Below are 22,891 nucleotides of genomic sequence, written 5' to 3'. Positions count from 1 at the left end.
AAACAAATGTCTCTCCCTTGTCATTTGTCTCCACTCCTCTCCCATTTACTTCTGCAGTCTAGCTTCTGCTTCTGTCCACAGAAATTGCAGACATAAGGTCATCATCCATGCTCTGAATATCACCAAATCACTGACATCTGATACTGGGTTATTTATTCTCTCTCATCCTTCTTTAGCTTCTGAGTCACCCTTGTCCTGGGTTTCCCTTACTTCTCTGGCCTGTTGATTTATTCCTTCACATACTATGTCTTCACTGAGTGTCTACTATGTGCCAGGATTTTAGGTAATGAGGAAAAAGACACTTGTTCCAGTTTGCATGTAGCTTAGTCTGTGGTACTCATTTTATAAATCAGTGACATTCAAACTAATTGGACCACAACCCAAAAATATGTTTTACCTTATAACCCAATATACATATATTTGTGTAAATATAACAAAAGTTTCAGTTAAAGATCTTTACTCAAATTACATGCAAAGCATATTAATATCTTCTATACTTTTCTTTTTTTTAAGGCTGGTGGAGACCTATGTCACTGATTTCATGACCTACTCATGTTTGAAAACCTTACCCTGCATGCCAGGACTTCTCAGGCTCTGATGCTAGTCTATGACCATCTCATGCATCATGCAGCCTGCTTTCTCTGAGACCCCTTGTGGCCCCTACCCATGGCTACTATTCCTTTGTTGGAACACTATCTCCACCCAGACTCCCCACAGATCACATTCTGAGATCCAGCAGCTTCTGAGACCACTGGCCTTTGCAAGGGTTACCTCTCACTGAGTACAAATATTATTTTATCCGCTTTCCCAAATCCTGCTTCTATATTTTGTTGGTGAATGGTTCTACCATCCACCCATTTACCTAGGGAGAAACATAGAAGACATCCTAAATGAATCCACCTGTCTTCACTCTGCAGTACATTAAGTATCATTAGAGATCCCTCCTCTCCATTTGATTGCCATTGCTTCAGTTTAGACCTTCTCCACCTCCATTGTAGATAATGTACCTCAAGAATCTTCTTAATCAACTCTGTCCAATAGAACTTTCAACAGTGATAGAAATTTCTGTATCTGCACTGTCTAATACGGTGTTCACTAGCCATGTGTAGGACTCTGGAAACTTTAAAATGTGGCTAGTGCAACTGAACTAAATTTTTAAGTTTAAATAGCCATATGTTGGGGTGCCTGGCTGGCTCAGTCAGTGGAGCATGCAACTCTCAATCTCAGGGTTGTGAGTTCAAGCCCCACGTTGGATGTAGAGATTACTTAAAATCTTTAAAAATTACTAAGTAGCCATATGTGGCTAGTGGCTAATGTATTGGATAGCACAGGTCTCCGTGATCTCCCTGCCATAAGTGTGCCCCCTTCCAGTCCCTCACGCAGATAAACAACAAATCAACCCTTGTTGATTAAGTTACTGAATGAAATGTAAAAATACGAAAGCCACATAAAGATGTCAGTAACACCATCAGTTTCTAGATAGTATCACAAGTCAACTCTTTATCAATGAAGTAAAATTTTCTCAAGCTTTTGTTTTTATTTTTTTTTTAGAGACAGTGTGAGTGGGTGTGGTGGGGGTGGGGAGGGGCAAAGGGAGAGGGAGAGAATTAAGCAGACTCCACACCCAGCGTGGAGCCTGATGCAGGGCTCAGTCTCACTATCCTGAGATCATGACCTGAGCTGAAATCAAGAGTAGGACGCTTAACTGACAGCCACCCAGGCACCCCATCAGGCTTTCATTGGTAACTTTTATTTTTTTAATTTCTTCACAGAAATACTCTAAATTACCTTCATCTTTAAAAACTTTTTTTGTTGTTAACTACCTTTCTATGTTCTTTGATTTTTTTTTCTCCACCTTGAGTTAAATGTTTAATACATATCACCATCTCCTAATGAAACATAATAGTTTACTAATGTATAGTGACAGAAGGTAGATCAGTGGTTGCCTAGGGGAGAGAAACAAGGGAGTACAAGCTGGTACACAAACTTGTGGGTAGTGGATGTGTTCTCTATCTTGATTGTAGTGAGAATATGATTTGTGTATACATGTCAGGACTTTTCAAATTGTACATTTCACAGCGCAGGGCACTAACCACTATAGGATCACAGTGAGCTACCAGGCACCTGTTTAAATTGTACATTTCAATATGTGAGATTTTGTGTCTATTATACTCCAATAAAGCTTTTTTAAAAAATTTGGTTGGAAACTTGCTCTGAGAAATACATAATGTAAAATTTGCTAATAAATGTTAAAGGGACGGCCTATATTACTAAAATCCCTGAATTATATCTACCCTTGTTAAACCTGAGTTTTTGAGAAATAAATTATTTTCCCTTAACTTGTCATCTCATTAAATAATAAAAACAGCCAACACATATGCAGTGTTAACCCTCTACCAGGTACTGTTCTTTTTTTTTTTTTTTTTTTTTTTATTTGACAGAGACACAGCCAGAGAGGGAACACAAGCAGGGGGAGTGGAAGGAGAAGGAGGCTTCCTGACGAGCAGGGAGCCCGATGGCAGATGCTTAATGACTGAGCCACCCAGGTGCCCCAGGCAGACCCTTTTCTATTCCATATGAAGTTATGGAATTGAGCCACCCAGGCGCCCCTACCAGGTACTGTTCTGACTGGGTTTATATCATTGTTCCTCATGACAACTAACAAGTATATTGTACCTCTTTTTTTTTGTTAAGATTTTATTTATTTATTTGACAGAGACACAGTGAGAGAGGGAACACAAGCAGGGGGAGTGGGAGAGGGAGAAGCAGACTTCCCGCAGAGCAGGGAGCCCGATGCGAGGCTCGATCCCAGGACCCTGGGATCATGACCTGAGCCGAAGGCAGACGCTTAACGACTGAGCCACCCAGGCGCCCCTGTACCTCTATTTTTAAATTGAAAAAATATAAGGACTAGAGATTAAATAACTTGCCCAAGATCATACTGCTGGTAAGTCATGGCACCAGTCTTTTGAACTCAGACAGTCCAGGCCGTTAGGCACAATAATATACTGTCTCAATTAAGCTTTATACAGAAAAGTATTTAACATTATTTAAAATATCTTTAGGGGCACCTGGGTGGCTCATCAGTTAAACATCTGCCTTTGGCTCAGGTCATGATCTCAGGGTCCTGGGATCGAGCCCCACATCGGGCTCCCCACTCCGTGGGGAATCTGCTTCTCCCTCTCCCTCTGCTGCTCCCCCTGCTTGTGCTTTCTCTCTCTCTTTCTGTCAGATAAATAAAATCTTAAAAAAAGTAAAAACAAAATATTTTTAGTAACACATGTTAAGTTTAAATGTACCTACTTAAATTTTAAATGCCTCAAAATCTGTGAAAGGAACCGAAATCAAAGGATTTTCTAAAGATGCTACAAGTTTGCATGTGATATTAGTATTATTTATACGACTGCTCCTAAAGTGCCTTTAAAGTGGTTTCAGTCATAAAACCTGATTTTATCCTTATCATGTATTTTACTTTAATTTCCCCTAAAAGTTATGCCTCATAATTTTAAGCTCATTTTCCAAACCTTATTTTGTGAACCAGTGATTCCTACATGTGAGTTTTGAATATAATTTTTATCTGACATAACTTTTTTAATTTATTTAAATTCAAATTAACATATACTGTATTAATAGTTTCAAGGGTAGAATTTAGTGATTCATCAGTTGCATATAACACCCAGTGCTCATTACATCAAGTGCCTTCCTTAATGCCCATCAGCCAGTTACCCCTTCCCCCCACCCACCACCCTCCAGCAACCCTGTTTGTTTCCTAGAGTTTAGCATCTCTTATGGTTTGCCTCCCTATTTTCATCTTATTTTATTTTTCCTTCCCTTCCCCTATGTTGATCTGTTTTGTTTCTTAAATTTCACATATGAGTGAAATCATGCTATTTGTCTTTCTCGGACTGCCTTATCTCGCTTAGCATAATACCCTCTAGTTCCATCCATATTGTTGCAAATGGCAAGATTTTGTTCCTTTTTGATGGCTAATATTACACTATGTATATAGACCACATCTTTATCCATTCATCTGTCGATGGACATCTGGGCTCATATTTTAGCTACAGTCGACACTGCTGCTATAAACATTGGGGTGCATGTGCCCCCTTGAAACACTATGTATCCTTTGGATAAATACCTAGTAGTGCAATTACTTGGTCATAGGGTAGCTCTATTTTTAACTTTTAAAGAACCTCCATACCATTTTCCAGAGTGGCTGCACCTGTTTGCATTCCCACCAATAGTGTAAGAGGGTTCCCCTTTCTCCACATTTTCATCAACATCTGTTGTTTGCTGAATTGTTAATTTTAGCCGTTCTGGCTGGTGTGAGGTGGTATCGTGGTGTAGATTTGTATTGCCCTAATGCCGAGAGATGTTGAGCATTTTTCATGTGTTTGGCATAACTTTAAAAAAATAAAAGCAGTAAGGACTAAGAAATTTCAGGGGGTGAGAAAAAGACTAAGAAATTTCATCACTAAGGACTAAGACATCATTAAAGATTAGGAAAAAGCTTGTATTTTAAATGTCGGTCATCTTTATCCCTCGACAAATATTCTAGTTTTGTGCTACACCAAGTTTATCCAGTTCATCTGTATCTAGTTTACTAGAGCTTTCCACAATTAGTTTACTACATAAATGTAAAAATAAGTAGCATTCTTTGATTGAATCAGTGCCCGAGACTTTAAGTTGGCTGCAGAATTTAAGCTGCACAACTTCCAATCATTTCCTATTAAGAGTGCTGTTTCTATTTTTCAATTTTGTATTTAAATTCTAGTTAGCTAAAATAGACTGTAATACTGGTTTCAGGAGTAGAATTCAGTGGTTCATCACTTACATATAAACAGCGAGTACTCAACACAAGGGCCCTCCTTAATACCCATCATTCATTTAGTCCATCCCCAGCACCCCCCTCCACTCCATCAACCCTCAGTTTGTTCTCTATAGTTAAGACTCTCCTATGGTTTGCATCCCTCTGAGTGCTGTTTAAATTAAAAGACGTTTAGTCTCTACTACCCAAAGCAAACTACACATTTAAAGCAATCCCTCTCAAAATACCACCAGCATTTTTCACAAAGCTAGAACAAACAATCCTAAAATTTGTATGAAGCCAGAAAACACCCCGAATACCAAAGCAATCTTGAAAAAAAGCAAAGCTGAACGCATGGCCATTCCAGACTTCACAAGCTATAGTATAAAGCTGTAGTCATCAAGAAATTATAGTACTAGCACAAAAACACACACATAGATCAATGGAGCAGAATAGAAAACCCAGAAAAGGACCCACAACTGTATGGTCAACTAATCTTAGACAAAGCAGAAAACAATATCCAATGGAAAAAAGAAAATCTCTTCAACAAATGGTGTTGGGAAAACTGGACCACTTTCTTACACCATACACAAAAATAAATCCAAAATGGATGAAAGATTTAAATGAAACATCAAAATCCTAGAGGCAGCAATCTCTTTGACCTGAGCCATAGCAACTTCTTACTATTTTTTTTAAGATTTTATTTGAGAGAGAGAGAGCAAGAGAGAGAGCACAAGCAGGGAAGAGAGCGAGAAGCAGGTTTCCTGTGAGCAGGGAGCCCGATGTGGGGCTCAGTCCTAGGACCCTGAGATCATGACCTGAGCCAAAGGCAGACGCTTAATTGAGCCACCCAGGCACCCTCACAACTTCTTACTAGACACGTCTCTGGAGGCAAGGGAAACAAAAGCAAAAATGGACTATCAGGACTTCACCAAGATAAAAAGCTTCTGCACAGTGAATGAAACAGTAAATAAAACTAAAAGGCAGCCTATGGAATGGGAGAAGCTATTTGCAAATGACATATCTGATAAAACGTTAGGATCCAAAATCTAGAAAGAACTTAACAAACTCAATACCCGAAAACCAAATAATCCAGTTAAGAAATGGGCAGAAGACATGACTAGACATTTTTCCAAAGACATCCAGATCGCTAATGGGCACATGAAAAGATGCTCAACAACACTAATCATCAGGGAAATACAAATCAAAACCACGATGAGATATTTCACACCTGTCAGAATGGCTCAAATTGACAACACAGGAAACAACATGTTGACAAGGATGCAGAGAAAGGGGAACCCTCTTATACTGCAAATTGGTACAGCCACTCTGGAAAACAGTATGGAGTTTCCTCAAAAAGTTAAAAATAGAGCTACCCTATGACCCAGCAATTGCACTATTAGGTATTTACACAAAAGATATAAAAACACAGATTCAAAGGGGCACATGCACCCCCAATCTTTATAGCAGCACTATCCACAATAACCAAAATATGGAAAAAGCCCAAATGTCCATCAACTGATGAATGGATAAAGATGTGGTGTACACACACACAAAATAGAATATTACTCAGCCATCAGAAAGAATGAAATCTTGCCATTTGCAATGAGAAGGATGGAACTAGAGTGTATGATGCTAAGTGAAAGAAGTCAGTTACAGAAAGACAACTACCACATGATTTCACTCGTGGAACTTAAGAAACAAAACAGATGAACAAGGGGAAGGAGAAAAATAGAGAGAGGGAAACAAACCATAAGAGACTCAACTATAGAGAACAAACTGTTGATGGAGGGATGGGGGCAGGGGGCTAAATGGGTGTTGGGTATTAAGGAAGGCACTTGTAATGACAAGCACTGGGTATTATATGTAAGTGATGAATCACTAAATTTGAGTCCTGAAACCAATATTACACTATATGTTAACTGGAATTTAAATAAAAAATTTGAAAAAATATATTTAAAAGACATTTAATCCTCCGTGTCACATCATTGTGTTATTGATGCAATTTGTAAGTTGTTTTTTTCTTATATTCTGAAAACCATTTTGATTTGGCTTTACAATATGTTTGCAACTTGAAATTAATAAAAATCCTCATTGCTTAAAAAAATAAAATCTGCAATTCAGAAGTTTGTTATGTTGTCTATTCTTTCCTGTTCTCATTCTAGATTGTTAGATTTCACTTTTCTGTACTTGGCTCTTTCTACTATTGGAAAACTGCCAGTTGACATCTGTGGAGTTATTTGGGAAGGAATAGAAGCTTTCATGTTCGGGGCACCTGGGTGTCTCAGTTGGTTAAGCAACTGCCTTTGGCTCAGGTCATGATCCTGGAGTCCTGGGATTGAGTCCCGCATCGGGCTGCCTGCTGAGCAGGGAGTCTGCTTCTCCCTCTGACCCTCCTCCCTCTCATGCTCTCTCTTTCTCATTCTCTCTCTCAAATAAATAAATAAAATCTTTAAAAAAAAAAAAGCTATCATGTTCTAGAGGCCAGTGTTTTTATTACAAATGGGACTGAAATTGGAATACTTGAATAGAAACATTGTATTTAGTAATACAGGAACTAAATGAAATTGAAACTGTTCTCAGTCTTTATAACACTGTAACAGCAAGCCTTCCAAATTTTATTTGATCAGGCTCACATTTCAAACAATGGATTGAAATAGTGGTCTATACCCTTAATTTTGCTTACTTACCTTTCATTTTCCCCTCAACTGCAATGTAAAGCATGTACTATGTGCCACATGCCCCCAATGAATAAATATTCAGTACTTTTACTCCCCTTTTCTGTCTCTCTCTAAACCACTAACAGTGCCCTCTGGTCAAACCCAATGGACTGATGTTGCCATGGCATTACTGGACTTACGCAAGCATTGGGCACTGACCATTTCCTCACATGGGATCCAAAACCTCACATGTCTTGCGGTGCCTGTGTGGCTCAGTAGGTTAATTGTCCAAGTCTTGGTTTCAGCTCAGGTCGTGATCTCGGGGGCCTGGGATCGAGCCCCATGTTAGGCTCTGTGTTCAAGGCAGAGTGTGCTTGGGATTCTCTCCCTCTACAGGTGTGCTCTCTCTCTCTCAAATGAATAAATCTTTTTTAAAAGGGGCCATATGCACCCCAATGTTCATAGCAGCAATGTCTGCAATAGCCAAACTGTGGAAAGAGCCAAGATGCCCTTCAACAGATGAATGGATAAGGAAGATTTAGGCCATATATACAATGGAATATTAGCCATCAGAAAGGATGAATACCCAACTTTCCCATCAACATGGATGGGACTGGAGGAGATTATGCTAAGTGAAATAAGTCAAGCAGAGAAAGTCAATTATCATATGGTTTCACTTATTTGTGGAACTTAAGGAATAGCATGCAGGACATTAGGAGAAGGATGGGAAAAATGAAGGGGGGGGGAATTGGAGGGAGAGATGAACCATGAGACACTATGGACTCTGAGAAACAAACTGAGGGTTTTAGAGGGGAGGGGGTTGGGGGGATGGGTGAGCCCTGTGATGGGTATTCAGGAGGGCATGTACTGCATGGAGCACTGGGTGTTATACAAAAACAATGAATCGTGGATCACCACATCAAAAACTAATGATGTATTATTGTATTGTGACTAACATAATAAAATAAAAATAAATGATTGTAAATACAGACGGCATCTTATGCCTCTTGTGGCCTGAAAGGACAACAAAGTTTGTACTGAAAGGCAACCATCTGGGTCAGAGATTTTCAAGTTGACAGATATGCACATAACTTCATCTTGACCTTCTTTCTTTCACTAAACTCAGTATTCCTGTTCTGATTGTTATCCCCCTCTGTAATGACTCCCACAGAAAACAAAAATCCACCCCCCCCTGCATTTTCTCTCCACTGAGTTCTTTCCTCCATAGCTACACAAAAGAAAGGTGTCTAATCCAGACCTCTTTCATATGACAGTTTGTCAAATTTTGTGTACAATCATGGACATGTTTCTCTTTTGCAGGTTAAATATCCCCAGCCCCTTCGATTATGTAATAATTTATCACTATCCTAGTCACTCCTCGAAATTGGCCAATTGTGTCAGTGTCCCATAAGCACATGTCATCAATGCTGAACAGTGAGTCCAGAAATGTCCTAATTAATCCATTTCTCAGGCCTGAAAGGCTTTGTAATTATTCTTAACTAGTCACCTTCTGCATAACATTACCTTATCTACATATGGCACTTTACAGCAAGCACATTTTCCTTTTCTACTTCTCCCACCTCCATCCCTTCCTGGTTCAGGCCCTCAACCCCGGGCCTGCATCCTGTGTCTGTTTTTTGCTTCCTTGCCTGCTGCTGCCATCCCTGTACTCCTTACACAATACTGCCACATGTGCATCAGCAAACACACATTGAGCACCTGTGATGTGCAGTGCTCCTGCTTCAGGGCATCGTTTATGAGTAAGACAAGGCCTGTCCTTTTACTACAGAGGTGGCAGCCGTCATCTGACTCTACCAACATGTAGAGGTTGCATGCATGGATGCACACCCACGACTGAGGGTGGAAAGCAGCATTCCAGCACAGGTTAATGGAGATGGCATTTGACTAAACTTTTAAGAATGGTTGGAATTAAATGCAGAAGAGCATTCCAGGCTGAACTAGGGGCTAGGGCATGAGGGGTCTAAATGCACAGTGATTCAAGGGGGCTTCTGAGCAGAGCAGAGGGACAGAAGCTCTGGATGTGTAGCAGGATGAGCGGTACTAAGTGTTCTCCAAAGGAAGATCAGAGCAGGTAAAGAATGATCCTGAGAGCCATCCTTGAGAGCCTGCCTGTTCTGGATGATCCGCAGCCTTGAAGAAGGGGCTGTTGTGCTCGCAACTGCACTTCTACCTCTCAGTGGAAGACACTGAAGTCTCAACATTTGGACAAGGAGCTCTGCCTAGCAGCTCTTGAAGAGGCGGCTGGAAAGCAGACCAGGAGCATCCCCAACCCTGGCAGTGAGCCCTTGCGCGGGTCATTAATTTGCGAGAACCTCCTTGGCAGAGCTGTGGGGAGGATTAAGCGCGGTATTGGGTCCCAAGAGGCCACACTCAAGTGTGGCCTCACTAACTTACTACTGGGATGATTTGGGAGGGTGGCCCCCGCGATCGCTCCACGCCAGGAACCTGTTAGCCGGGAGGCGGCAGCAGCAGCGAGAACTCCCGTCCGCTTTCCCGCGGGCGTGCGCGAACAGCTGGAAGACTACCCTGAACACGCGGAACTCCGCCACAGCAGCCTGAGACCGTGCGCAGCGCCCTTTCCTCTGATTGGGCGGGACCAGCCGGGGGCGGGGGGAGCGGACAAAAGAGAAGGCAGAGATGGGTTAAGCATGGGAAGAAGGCGGAGCCTTGTCAGAGAGGGAGGCGGTTTTTGGCTCCCAGTGGTAGCCCTGCCCCCTTGCCGCGTTTTGGGCCAGGGCTGACGACGCTGAACAGTCAGGGGGGAGTTATTACGCCTTCTAGTAATCCCAGCAACCGGTGACGCGGCCCGCATGAGGCCGACCACTGGCCAGCCGGGGAAAGCGGGACTGGAGCGTGACTCCCTATCCCGAGGCGCCTTCCCAGCTCCCCCCAGTCGGCGGCCGCGCGCTCCGCCAGCCCCTTCCTCCCTTCAACGCCCTAGTCCCGAAGTCTGGGAGGCGGGGGTCGGCGAGCCCTCTGGGAACCGCGTGGCGTACAAGGAGCCAGTCGGCGACCGGTGAGGGGACTGAAGGGCTGGGAGGGCAGGGTTGGCGCGGGGCAGCGATCCCCAACTGTCGCCCGTCTTCTCCCCTTCGCTCCTGGCGGTTAGCGTCTGCAGCTGTCGGGAGCGCCGCCCCGGCGACAAGTGACGCGGAGGCACGGCGGAACGTGCGATTGGTCAGTTGACGCTCGCGGCCGCCAGGCGGCCTGCTCCTTCCAGGCCTTGCCCTCTGCCTGTCCTTCCCCGTCTTCCCCCGGTGACCTTCGGGGCCGGCGGCCCCACGACGCAGACATCGCCAGGCTAAGACGGCTTAAAAAGGGCAATGTCAGGCTTCGTCGGCGTTAATCGACCCCCACTGCTCACTACGTTTTTGGTGTGCTGGCGCCAAGGGCGAGGACCTGGGGTAGGACCGCGGGTGGGAAGTTTCGCCCAAGGAGAATCTGCCTAGCAACTCGTGACGACAGTTGACTGAGGCGCCCGGGATTGGCTGGGCTGCGACCTACTCAGGTGTGAGCACTTTCCCGTTCAGTACCAGGTAACAAGCCTTAAACTGAGTAACCAGGCTCCCAGATTACTCCGAAAGCTCCCGGGGTGTGGCGTGGGGCTACAGAATACCCACGCTGCTCTAACCATGTGAAGAAGGGTTCTCTGGGGGTCGGGGAAGGACTTAAAAAATTTGCAGAACGTTTAGGATCCTTAAGGTAGAGGTAGGAGTCAGACCCTGTATTCAGGATCCCTCTTCAGAGGAAGTGTCCTGAAGAGGGTAAAACCTAAAGACTCAGCAACCACAGTTCTCAGACTTACACATACTCTAACCTTCTTTTCATATAAAACATCCTAATAGCTTCCTTTACTGAGTTTTCCCAGGCAGGAGTGCCAGACACCTGACGTCCCCTGTCCAAGGTCACACGGCTAGTAAAGGAAGAACCAGAATTAGGACACTTGCCTCTGTGCTTCCCGTGCGGATGTTACAGTTCCATTTCAATAAACCAAAGCAGAGTATTTGCAGTATATGCAGTAGATATAGCTATGGAGGATAAGAGAGGCCTCCTCCTCCAATAACCTAATATTTGAAAGAATTGTATTCCCGATTAAAACGTCATTTTTAAAAAGCATTGAGTGCTCTCTGTGTGCCCAACGTCTTGCTAGGCCCAGGGAAGGTCCAAAACACCATGTGTTGTCCCTTCCCACATCCCAGTCCTGGGGTGCTCTGCCGCATTTGGGTTGCAGTTTTGCCCATGTGTCAAAGGAACATAGAAAACAGACTCTCTTACTATGTATGTTCTCTCCCTGCCAACATCCCCATCTTCTCCACACTTCCCAGTTCACAGGAAAATCTTGGTGAAGGCCAAACTTCCAAAAGAGTGTACTTGGATCATGATCAGGCTTGGGCACCTGGGATGGAAAGCAGCTGTCATTCCTATTTCCAGCAGTTCTTGACACATGCCAGCCTGGCTCTGAAGCTGAAACGGGCAACTCCTTTTGAAGTACTGGACCTTGTTTCTGTTAGGTCGGGAGTAGCCATTCTGGTGCTCTAGATTCCACACTCCACCCTTACCTAGAAAAGGGGCTGAAGCCTTCCTAGAATGGATTGGGACTACTATTCCCTGTTACTTTCATTGATTATTCAGAATAAAGCCAAGTAAGGGGATGGGGCTGTGGGGTGGGAAGGTGCTCAGCAGAGCTTGTCTGAGGAGGGGTTTTTGGAGCAGAGCCCCGAATGAAGAGGGGAAGGGACTTTACAGGTGGAACTATAAATGGAAAGGCCCCAAAGTAGGCAATTAATGTGAATAATACGTTTCATTTAACACAATATATTCAAAATACTACCATTTCAACATATAATCAACATTAAACATTATTGAGATATTTTGCATTCTTTTTTCATACTCTTTGAAATTAGGAGTGTATTTGACCCTTACAGCATATCAATTTGGACCAGCCACATTTCAAGTGCCCAGTGACATATGGCTCATGGCTACTGTAGTGCACAGTACATCTGGGACAGCCCTCAGCCCCACTCCTGCACCACTTTTACCCAGCTTTGGCTTCACAATGGAGGAATTGCAAGATGATCACTTGTCTCTTCATCCTGCCCCAGAAATACTGGCCTGGCAGAACAGATAACCAGGGAAGAAAATCTTTGTACTAACTGAAGGACACAACTCAGAAGAAAAAGAACTAAACTGCTCTCATGTTAGATTGTTAGTTAATGTACTAAATCCTGATTAATTACCATACTCTTGATCTGTAATATGTTAGATATGGTTAGATGTGGTATGAAATACCTGCAGTATCTTTATTAAGAAACAAAAGTAAAGTGATATATAAAACTCAATTTATTTTTAATCACTTATGAATGTTAACTTTTCATTAGCTTATCTTACTTAGTACCTGTTTTTAATTACATATATAGTATTTGTAAATATTTGTAAGTATTAAATGCTTGAAAAGTATGAAATATTTTATTTTTTTCTAAAATATTTTGAAGTATTGAACGATTAAGACTTTTCACCAACTCACACATAATTACCGCCTTCCCTCTTTCCAAGCCCTCCTGTACTTATTTTTTTTCCTCCTGTACTTACTTTTTTACTTAAAATGAACTTGGTAGTATAATAACTTGAAAACTCTCAATTGGGAAAGTGGTTAGGACAGTCTAGAAATTATTCCTTTTTTTTTTTACAGTAATATTTTATTATGTTTTTTCTTTCAGATTTCCTCCCAGGCATAGACCCCTATGCTTCCAGGACAAACTCCAGCATGGGGTGAGGTACAGAAGAGAGACTTGAGGGGTATACTCTGGCACTCAGTTACCAAACCTGCGCCCTAGATCAGGGTCTGTCTCACCACATCTGTAATGGGGAGAAATTGTATCTTTGTTTGTATGCCATTTATGTATGCATGTTTGTGTTTGTACATTTGTCTTACCTTCCTTAGGCCTGTGCCCTGGGAGGCAGAGGGTGGGTTCCCAGAAACTTGGCCTGAGAGGTGCCATGGTCCCTGGAGTCCCTCAAGTGAGGTGGAACCCTCACCAGCATGTGCATTGCTCTCTTTGACATTTGGATCAAACATTGAGTCCTGAGGGAAGGTTTGACTCACATGAGAGCAAACATTCTTTTGAACTGACAACCCAGAATAGAGCCCAAGTATCTGGGCTAAAAGTTCCCTCTGGAAGAACTGAGAGAATCTCTCTAAAGACTGCTTTCAGGTCTGCAGAGGGGTTCCTGCCCCTGCTTGCAGCTTTTGCTTAAACTCATTCTCTGTGAATGAGATGTCTGGGATTTAAAATACTGAAGACCAAAAAAAAAAAAAAAAACCAAACAAAAAACAAAAAGGAGAAAGAGAAAGTGTGTGGGAGAGGAGTGTGATAGATGAAACAGAATAGCAAAATGTAGATAGATGCTAAAGGTGAGGGAGTGATTTGTGATATTATTTAGTTTTTTATATTTGAAAATGTCCATTAAAACAATACCCTCCTCCCCCTCTTTCTCTCCCTGCCTCTGTCCCCTTTGCTCCATGTAAATTCATGTTTTCCCTCTTACTTCATCCCTGCAGGGTACAGAACATCCTGCTCCAAAGGCATGAGAAGAGAACATCCTGTATTGGCCATTCCTGCCCAGGGTAGAGAGGAGCAAAACTCCAGAGCCCACCCCTGAAGGTTTGTGGCTTTCAAGGCTTTTTTTCAATGGATCCCATTTATGGGGTGTTTTAACCAGAACTCTGGGTATTTACAATGTTTCCATCTACCAATAAGAAAACTACTGCTGACCATTTTGTTTGCTCCCTCTCCCTGACCTGTTGAGTGACACAGCCTATAACTCTTAGCAACTATATCTAATCTCCACTGAATTTAGCTGGGACCAGTCCATTAGCCTTGAGGAGAGTAGTCAGTGATGAGGCCCACAGGAGGTTCTATACAGAAAGGCTAATCCTGCTCCCAGACCGCTGCCTGGACCAACTTGTCAAGAGGATTCAGGGATAACATTTGAGATAAAGGGGATAGCAGATCAGATCCCATTCCCATAAAGGGGCTTCTCTACTACTCTGGGTTCTCAGATCCCTGGAGATAGGGCAATGAGAAAAGTCTGCAGAATATTTGCAAAGAACTTGGATGACCTGAGAATTAGGAAGGAATGCTTCTTCCTTCTCCGCAGGTTTCCTGAAAATGTGAAAAGCACTTCTAGGATAATGCCATTAACTTTTAATACTATTCTTTGTGGATTATTCATGTTCCTTTTTGCCCCTTTCCTGGGTCCTGAGTTTCTTTCTCAAGGCTAGGCCAGAGAACTTTGAGGCTGTGTCCTGGTGCGGAGTGATTATCAGGTACTGTCCAGAGCCAAGGTGCAATACTTTGGGGTCTCTTAGATAACCATCCCTTGCCCAGGCCCCAGCCCTTTCTGAGACTTTTGCCCAGACTGCTGCTTCTGTACAGGTTTATGCTTCATCTCATTGCCCTCCTTGTCCTTCCAGCTCAGATCTGGCTGGGTTCACATTGGTGACTTAGGAAACCAGGGTCTCAGAGGAAGGTGTTGATGTGGTTTAGGCCCAGGGGCCTTCTCATTGCCCATCCCCCCTTGGTGTTGCCTAGTGCATCTCCAGGCCAAGACCTCTGATCTAAGGACAGAAAACAGGCTGGGTACTCCTCATCCCCTGCCGAGCAGAGTTTTGGAAGCAGACTCCCTCTCTGAATCCCTCCTGCCCTTCCTGGTGGCATGAGGACCCCCCCCCAATATTTCTAGGAGTTTATGGCTTTGCCTCCTCTTGGAGAATGGAATCCAGGAGATGGCCTAGCTGAGGGAATTACAAGGAACAGGGGCCCTGTGCTTGCCTCTCCATTCCCCAAGGTGTAGGGGTTGCAGCTGTTACTGTGGCTTACAGTGACTTTCTCCGTGTAGAGCTCAGGGTGAAGGGTGAACCTGGCTGCAGCCCACCCTAGAAAAAGCTGCAGAGCCCCCCCACAAAAGAAGGAACCTGGAACCTGCAGACCCGTTTTCCAGGCCTTCCCTTCTTCCCTCTGCTACTCCCTTTGTAGGCCTTCAGAAAACTGAAAGCAGCGCGCAGTTTGAGGCGGCAGACCCCGGCGTGGGAGTGGCAAACTCCAGCCTGGATCCCGAGCGCCCCCCAGCCTAGCCCTCACCATGCTCGCTGCATCAGAGACGGTGGCGGCCGCGGCAGGAAGGCCTTACGTGTGCAGTGAGTGTGGCAAGAGCTTCCGCTACAGTTCGGTGCTGCTGCGCCACGAGCGTGCCCATGGCGGCGACAGCCGCTACCGCTGCCTTGACTGCGGTGAGCGCTACGCACTGGCAGCCGACCTCCGTGCACACCGATGCACCCACGCTGGCCAGACGCTCTACATCTGCAACGAGTGCGGCCAGAGCTTCCGTCACAGTGGCCGCCTTGACCTGCACCAGAGCACACACAGACAGCGCAGCCGCTCCTGCCCTTGCCGCACCTGTGGCCGCAGCTTCCCACACCTCTCGGCTCTGCTGCTGCACCGCCGCCGCCGGCATCCCCCCGAGCAGCCCTGCCGCTGTCCCCTGTGCGCCCGCGCCTTCCGTCAGAGCGCGCTGCGCTTCCACCAGGCGCGGGCACACCCGTGGGGGACACCTATCCAGCCTCTCGACCCGCTCCACCGCTGTGCACAGTGCCCACGGGCCTTCCACAGCTACGCAGGGCTGCGGAGCCACGCACGCGTCCACGCGGCCCAGAGCACTGGTGACGCCACAGCTGATCAGCCCAACGCTCTGGGTACACACCAGTGCAGTGTGTGCGGGAAGAGCTTTGGCAAGAGCTCCACACTAACACGACACCTGCAGACGCACTCAGGTGAGAAGCCTTTCAAGTGCCCGGAGTGTGGAAAGGGCTTCTTGGAGAGCGCCACGCTGGTGCGCCATCAGCGAACGCACACGGGTGAGAAGCCCTATGCGTGTGGGGACTGTGGGCGCCGCTTCAGCGAAAGTTCCACCCTGTTGCGCCACAGGCGGAGCCATCAGGGAGAGCGGCCACACGCATGCGCCACGTGTGGCAAGGGCTTCGGGCAGCGCTCCGACCTAGTGGTGCACCAGCGCATTCACACAGGTGAGAGGCCCTTCCCGTGCGCCGAGTGCGGCCGCCGCTTCAGCGACCGCTCTGACCTCACCAAGCACCGGCGCACACACACAGGTGAGAAGCCCTACCATTGTGAGTTGTGTGGCAAACGCTTCACATGCGTATCCAACCTCAACGTGCACCGACGCAACCACGCTGGGCACAAGCCCCACAAGTGCCCCGAGTGCGGCAAGGCCTTCAGTGTAGGCTCCAAGCTGGCGCTGCACCGCAAGACTCACCTGGGCGAGCGGCCGGCGGAATGTGCGGAGTGTGGCAAGTGTTTCAGCCACAGCCGCTCGCTCTCCCAGCACCAGCGGGCCCACACGCGCGCTCGGGCCGCCACCCAGGCCACCCAAGCCACCGCAGGGGCTGCACTCATCTTTGCTGGGCAGGCAGAACAGGAAAAGCTGGACTTTTTGTGTCCTAGTTGAGGGACACTTGCTGAGAAGCTTCTCTGTAGTAGGCTAGGCAAGTACAGATACATTGCCACAGGGAGGTGGGCACCTCCCGGATGGAGGTCTATGTAGACAGCGTGGCTGTCGGTCGCCTTTCCACATCTTCAATGGTAGCCCTTCACCTGGACGGCTGCCACGCTCCTACATCTACTTCCCTGGTCAGCTCTTCCTGTCCGCCAAACTCCCTGCCCTCCCCCTGGGGTGTAGGAAAACCTCCTAGACAGGGAAGAGAGCCCAGGTATTGGTATGTTCCCATTGCTACTGCTGTGCCCTCAGAGGTTTTCCTGTTTTCCGACCTGTGTTCTATCTTCTCTCGTCCCATTCCCCCTTTCCAGCCTGAGTCTCCTCTAGCTCTCCTTCCCTCGAACTTTTGTTGTCCTGCCTCTTCAGGTAATGATCACAGATGTGGCCACAAGGACAACCCACCCGCCTTGTGGTCTTCTTGCCCCTTGGTTCTACTTGAGTCTCTGCTGCTTTCTCCCTGGGCTCAGAGATGGGAAATTTGTAGGCAGAGAGATCATGGGACAGCTCATTTCAGTGAAAGACTTCTTGCCAGAAGCAACCAGCCTGCTCCCTGGCAGAGAAGGCCTACCCAGAGTGAAGCTGGGCAGGAACCCTCGGCAAAGCACCCACCTGTCCCATGGACAGACCTGATGATGTCCAGATCAAAGTGCCTCTCAGGGCAATATTCTCCAGCTGGGGGGGTGGGGGGCAGGGCATTAACTTCGGGACCTAGACTGAGACCACATGGGGTCTATAAAGCAGAGTATTGCCAAGTGGAGCATCAGAATGTTATTTCCAGAGAGAGGACTATGCCCCACACCTATGGTGCACTCAGGCATATTCTAGCAGAGCCTACTTCCGAAGGAATCAGGATTCCTGAGCTTCAGGTGTCAAAATACTCACTCTGCCCACACACGTCCATGTAAAATACTGGGTTTATTCTGTCCTTTAGGAAGACTAAAGTAGCCTGGCTTGGTTTTGCACCCACCCTGCACTCCCTGTGACCCTGGTTTCTGGGGACCAGGCACCTGGCACTTCTCTTTCTCACTCCTCTTCAGTCTCCAGGGTCTGGCTCCTCAGAGCTCAGGAATGCTCACTGCTGAGGGAGCACAGTCAGAGCCTGAGGAACCACAGAGGGCCTGGACTCATCACCAGACCTCAGGGTCACAGAGGCAGATATGCTGGGACAGGGCTCCAATGGGCCGGGTGACTCTTGTGGGGCTGGGAGGAGGGCTGGATGGCTTTTGCTGCAGTGAGCTGCAACACTGTCTGGCTTCTCAAAGCGCTTGCCGCAAAACTCACAGGGGAAGCGCAGAGTAGCGGCTGTCTCTGCGTGCTTGCGCCGGTGCCAGTTCAGGGAGGCCTTCTGGCGGCAGGTGAACCCGCAGATCTCACACCTGAGCCAGGGACAGCAGAGGGAAGGGCAGGGCTTCAGCCCATCTCGACTTCCCCAGGGGTTCCCCCTCCTTCTGCTGTGTCTTGCTGGTCCCCCTGGCAGCCCTACCTTCCCACCCATGCTCCCCCACACTCACTGCAGGGGTTTCTCTCCAGTGTGGATGCGCCGGTGGATGACAAGGTTGCTGCTGGTGCGGAAAGACCGAGCACAGAACTCACAGATGTAGTCCCGGGTGTCTGCGGGTTCACAGGGGTCACCCCAGCATCCATCCCCAGGCCATGGCCCCTCCTCAGCCCAGCCCACCTGTCAACCCTCACAGGAGTACTGTCCCAAATTCAACCTGCTTATCCCACCCCTCCCAGCCCCCAGCAGTGCCCTGTGGCTGTCAATCTGTTCCATTTTCCCTTACCTGCCTCCCTACCAGCACTAACCACCTGCCCTCTGTGCTTCCCCTGCCACAGACCTGCTGTGGATTCTCCCCTCTACCTCCAAGTCTCAGGGCAGGCCATACACGAGGCATCCCTGTGGCTCATGGCACCCTTTACACATCTGTCTCACAACCCCTTGGGAACCCATCATTACACCACCACATTCCCCAAATCTCTGACTCCAGGCCCTCTCCTCAGCCATTACTCGTGCTACTGCTTTGTTTTCTACACGTCCAGCACCCCACATTTCTGTTCCCTGACCTTCACTGACCTGGTCTCCCACCCTTCTCAGCCACCACTCCCAGGTCATGCCCCATCACTGCACCTCCCTGAAACTGCAGTTTCAGCAAGGGCCTTCTTCATCCTGCTACAATAAGCCTGGGACTCCACGCTGCCAGTCCAGCAGCCCGCTGCCTTCCCACTGTCCCCCTCCACACTCCTCTCCTAGGTCCCTTTCCAGGGCATCTTTGTAGCCTCCCTTCGCTCACACTACGAATTCACTGGCTGCTCTCTAGCTGTACCTGTTCGGTTAAAATCCAGCTCAAAGTAAACACAACTCTTGGCCTGTTCCAGGAATACAGAGGTGTGGTAAGGGGAGCAGAAACACAACCCACAATCTGTTCACCTACACCTTGGCCTCTCCTTTTCATCCACAACCACAAGTCCCAAGGGCCCACCATAAGCCTCTGCATTTTCTTGGTCAGTTCACTCTGCCACTCTCAGGAGCCCAGAAGGCCATTTTCCATACCACCTCCTCTCTCTGCTAGCTCATTCAGCGGGGACCTCATTTTTCAAGTCACCAAGAAGAGAGAAGCCAGGAGAGAATAACCACATAGTCCCCCCCACCTAATCCCTCAGCCAACTTGCTTCTGTGCCCATATATGTGACTATTCCTTGCTCCACTGCAGTCGCCCTCCAGCTGTGCAGAGATATACTGCTTCTCCCTGACCGGAGGTTCCCCCCACCCCCCAACCTAGGCATCAGGAAGCCTTTTCTCTCAGTGGGATCATTCCCTTCTGTACCCCCAAACCCACAGCCCTCCAGCTAAGACCCCCTTTTTCTACTTGTCTTCACAGCAACACTCCAGAGAGTGGTCCATACTCACTATCTCTACTTCCCCAGCTCCTCCCTGCCTTGAACCCACTCCATTCTGGCTGTCCTCCCTTGTCATCTAGTCAAAGGTGGCTTCCCACCACGTCCAGCGGCCTGTCCTCATGTTGCTCAGTCTTGTTGCATTAGCACAACCCACCCTCCCCTCCCCACTAGAGCACTCTCTCCACTTGGCTCCTCAAATACTGCTGTCTTCATCTGCCTCACTGGCCGCTTGGGAGCTGCCCTTCCTGCCTGCCCTGTTCAGAACTCCTTTCTACCAATGCTCACTCCATGTAGCTACATTCCACCTTCACTCCAAATACCACCCATGTGTTTGTGATGAACACATTTTTTTCCCCCAAACATCTCTGGAATCCAGAGTCACATCTTGTGGGATGCCTAAATTAGCATGTCCCAAATAAAATGTCCCTTTCCTAAAGCCCGCCTCTCCCCCTTTTCAGGAAATCTCATCACCTCTGCCCAGGTGCTCAGGCTGGAATCCTTCAAGTCAGCCTCGACGCCCTCCTGCCCATCCACCTGTGGCCAGTCTGTCCTCACAGCAGCCTCCTGCCTCCACCTTCATGCTCACATAAGCCTCTAGCCACTCCCCCCAACCGACTCAAATGGACCAGCATGTCAAGGCTGCTCTCCCTGCACGCTGCACACACCTACAGTCCCATTTGTCTACATGGCAGTCACTTTGCTCCTTTTAAAGTCAGTTGTGTCCTTCTGCTATACAAGATGCTGAGATGCTGCCCATCTCATCTGGCCAGAAGCCAAGCCATGCTGTTGGTAGTCTTGGAGGCCCCCACCACTGTCTGACCTCTTTTCCTCCCTTTCTAACTTCCAGGCCTCCTCTCCCTCCCTTCCTGGAACATGCCACACAGAAGCCAGCTCAGGGCCTTTCCAGTGCTGCCCATAGACATGGACAAGGCTCCATTCCTCCCTTCACTTAGGTCTTTGCTTAGGGCACCTTCCCTTTCTACCAGAGAGACTCCTTCCTCATGCTCTCCTTCCCCCTCTGGGCTTTCACATGTCTATATCCCTGTTATCACTAGAGTGGACGTCATATGAAGTAAGGACTGCCCTCTGTTCCCTGTTGTATCTCAGCACCTAGAACAGTCTCAAGCAGGCAGGTGCTCACACAGAGAACTGAGGGTGAGAGTCATCCCACAAGGGAGGTGAAGGGACCCCCAGGGGGAGCTGACAGGACCCACATGGAGAAGTGAAGGCACCCACAGGGGGAGGTGAAGACATCCTCGCTCCCAGCGAGAGGTGAAGGCACCCACAGGAGGCATCTCTACCACTCACCACTGTGCAGTTTAACATGCTCCTTCAGGTGTTTCTTAAAGTTGAAGGACTTCCCACAGGCTGGCTCTGGGCAGGAAAAGGACTTTTGGTGGATGTGCTGGTACTTCTTGTGGTGCTAGGAAAGGAAACAGGTGGTGTCAGGGAAACCACCCGAGCTGGCCCAGCAGGCAGGCTCCTCTGCCCCCCCGTTTCCCCACAGCAGTTCTCTCACCACTAGCTCACATCATCCTGGTCAGTCCTAATCTGAGTGCAGGCACCCCCTCCTGTCCTGACACCAAACTCTGCCCTCATCCTATTCTGTCCTTGATTTGCATTATCTCACATTTTTGCCACAACCTTCCTTACAAACCCCAGTTCCCTGAACAAAGTGCCATTCTGGTGACACTCTTGGTTCCCTAACCATGGAGCTGCTGTCTGCTGCGAATAAGAACACAATTTGGGTAGGTATGATTATCCTCTTCAATATCAGTGTACAATAATATTGCCCAGATTGCCTACTTCATTAATAGCTCATCACGGGTACATATTATATGATGTTTTCCTAAACCTGCTTTGGAAACACACACACACACACACACACACACACACACACACACACACACACACACGCACGCTCTCAACCTGGAACACTTTTAAGGATAGTCTGTTCTTTCACTCCCTGAGTATGTCTGGGAAATAGTTCTCCTGTCTGATCTAATTTTACATCCTGGCTCTGTAAACTGCATGGGCTTTCCCCTTTTCTATAATCCCACTTTCCCATAGTTAAACTGCTGCTTGAGGCTGCTTCAGTCTTCTTCATTAACAGGCTCCTGTGTGTTTCCCTAGCCCCACTAAAGTTCTTATCCCAGAGCTTTCCTACCCTTGTTTGCTCTCCCAAATCCCATACACCCTTGCTTCACCATTCCTTTGGTCTGGGCTCTCCCTCAACTTCAGGACGTGGTCTGGGAGGGCTCTGGATAAGTGTGGGGGCCATGGTCCTTCCCTCTTTGTGTCTCAAACCTTTCCTGCAGTGAGGCTGAATCTTCTGGTTCTCTGGCTCTAGAACTACCCACTCCTGCCAGCAGGGCCAGGTGGCTGAGGGTGGACTCTGGAACCCCAGCACTACCACACACTAGCCTTCTGTGTGCCTCAGTTGCCTCATCTGCAGAAGGAACAGTATCAGTACCTACTCCCTAGGGATGTTTTGAAGATCAAAAGACTTGACCCACATCAGGTGCTTAGAACAGTTGCTAGCATTCCAAGAGCCTGAGGAATGCCATCGTTATCTCCATATTACCCTTGCAGGGCCCATGCAACCAGCAGTCGTGGACAGCAGCTGTGCACCTGAGGCTTGGTTTTCTGCCTTATCTACCAGTTGTCTGGCTTAGTGATTATTAACTGTAGGTAAGCTCTGCAGGTCCACCCCAACCCTTCTCTTCCTATCTCCAAATCCACCCACACCCCAAGCTTCTTTGCTTCAGCTTCTCCTTCACCTCAGCATCTCCTTAAGCCCTTTTCATATACCTCTGAAGCCACACAGAACCCAGTCTATGCCCCTCATGTCCTCACATTCAAATACTGCCGATTGGAGAAGATCCTTCCACAGCCAGGGAAGTCACAAGGTAGCAGTTCTCTTTTGGCAGCTTTC

General features: G+C 47.4%; 3 protein-coding genes across 20 annotated transcripts in view; 1 reads left to right on the top strand and 2 right to left on the bottom strand.

Moving 5' to 3' along the window:
- Positions 1 to 10,008, bottom strand: part of SH3BP5L (SH3 binding domain protein 5 like) — a 24,922-nt gene extending 14,914 nt beyond the window's left edge. Inside the window, exon 1 of the mRNA XM_073889285.1 lies at positions 9,883 to 10,008. The gene's annotated coding sequence lies outside the window, so the exon portion shown is untranslated. The remainder of the gene's footprint in view (positions 1 to 9,882) is intronic.
- Positions 9,747 to 22,819, top strand: ZNF672 (zinc finger protein 672). 5 transcript variants are annotated; one of them, XM_073889284.1, is made up of 5 exons: positions 10,208 to 10,504; positions 13,206 to 13,328; positions 14,048 to 14,150; positions 15,525 to 16,654; positions 22,549 to 22,819. In XM_073889284.1, exons 4-5 carry the CDS (start codon positions 15,631 to 15,633, stop codon positions 22,629 to 22,631), a joined length of 1,107 nt encoding a protein of 368 aa, XP_073745385.1. In that variant the 5' UTR covers positions 10,208 to 10,504; positions 13,206 to 13,328; positions 14,048 to 14,150; positions 15,525 to 15,630; the 3' UTR covers positions 22,632 to 22,819. The 5 variants fall into 5 exon arrangements, with proteins under 5 accessions (XP_073745384.1, XP_073745385.1, XP_025709000.1 ...); XM_073889283.1 differs by lacking the exons at positions 10,208 to 10,504; positions 22,549 to 22,819 and adding an exon at positions 9,747 to 9,765 and having other exon boundaries at positions 15,525 to 17,811; XM_025853212.2 differs by lacking the exon at positions 22,549 to 22,819 and having other exon boundaries at positions 10,211 to 10,504; positions 15,525 to 17,811.
- The window catches only part of ZNF692 (zinc finger protein 692), a 37,477-nt gene continuing 32,540 nt past the window's right edge, over positions 17,955 to 22,891 (bottom strand). For all 14 annotated transcript variants that reach the window (XM_073889274.1, XM_073889275.1, XM_073889276.1 and 11 more), the window contains 4 exons: positions 22,813 to 22,891; positions 21,265 to 21,379; positions 18,570 to 18,669; positions 17,955 to 18,434 (listed from right to left, as the gene is read on the bottom strand). In XM_073889274.1, the coding sequence (XP_073745375.1) occupies positions 18,131 to 18,434; positions 18,570 to 18,669; positions 21,265 to 21,379; positions 22,813 to 22,891 (598 nt within the window). In that variant the 3' untranslated portion in view covers positions 17,955 to 18,130. The remainder of the gene's footprint in view (positions 18,435 to 18,569; positions 18,670 to 21,264; positions 21,380 to 22,812) is intronic.

The sequence above is a fragment of the Callorhinus ursinus genome, unplaced genomic scaffold (genome assembly GCF_003265705.2).
Source record: "Callorhinus ursinus isolate GAN/ISIS: 27379988/994484 unplaced genomic scaffold, GSC_fseal_2.0 scaffold105, whole genome shotgun sequence".
Lineage (NCBI taxonomy): Eukaryota > Metazoa > Chordata > Mammalia > Carnivora > Otariidae > Callorhinus > Callorhinus ursinus.
Note: the sequence above shows the minus strand (reverse complement) of the source record. Positions and strands in the feature narration are given on the sequence as shown.

What these genes read in the sequence shown, in the direction of transcription:
- ZNF672 (XM_073889283.1), top strand. Translation starts at nt 15,631, where the DNA reads ATGCTCGCTGCATCAGAGACGGTGGCGGCCGCGGCAGGAAGGCCTTAC.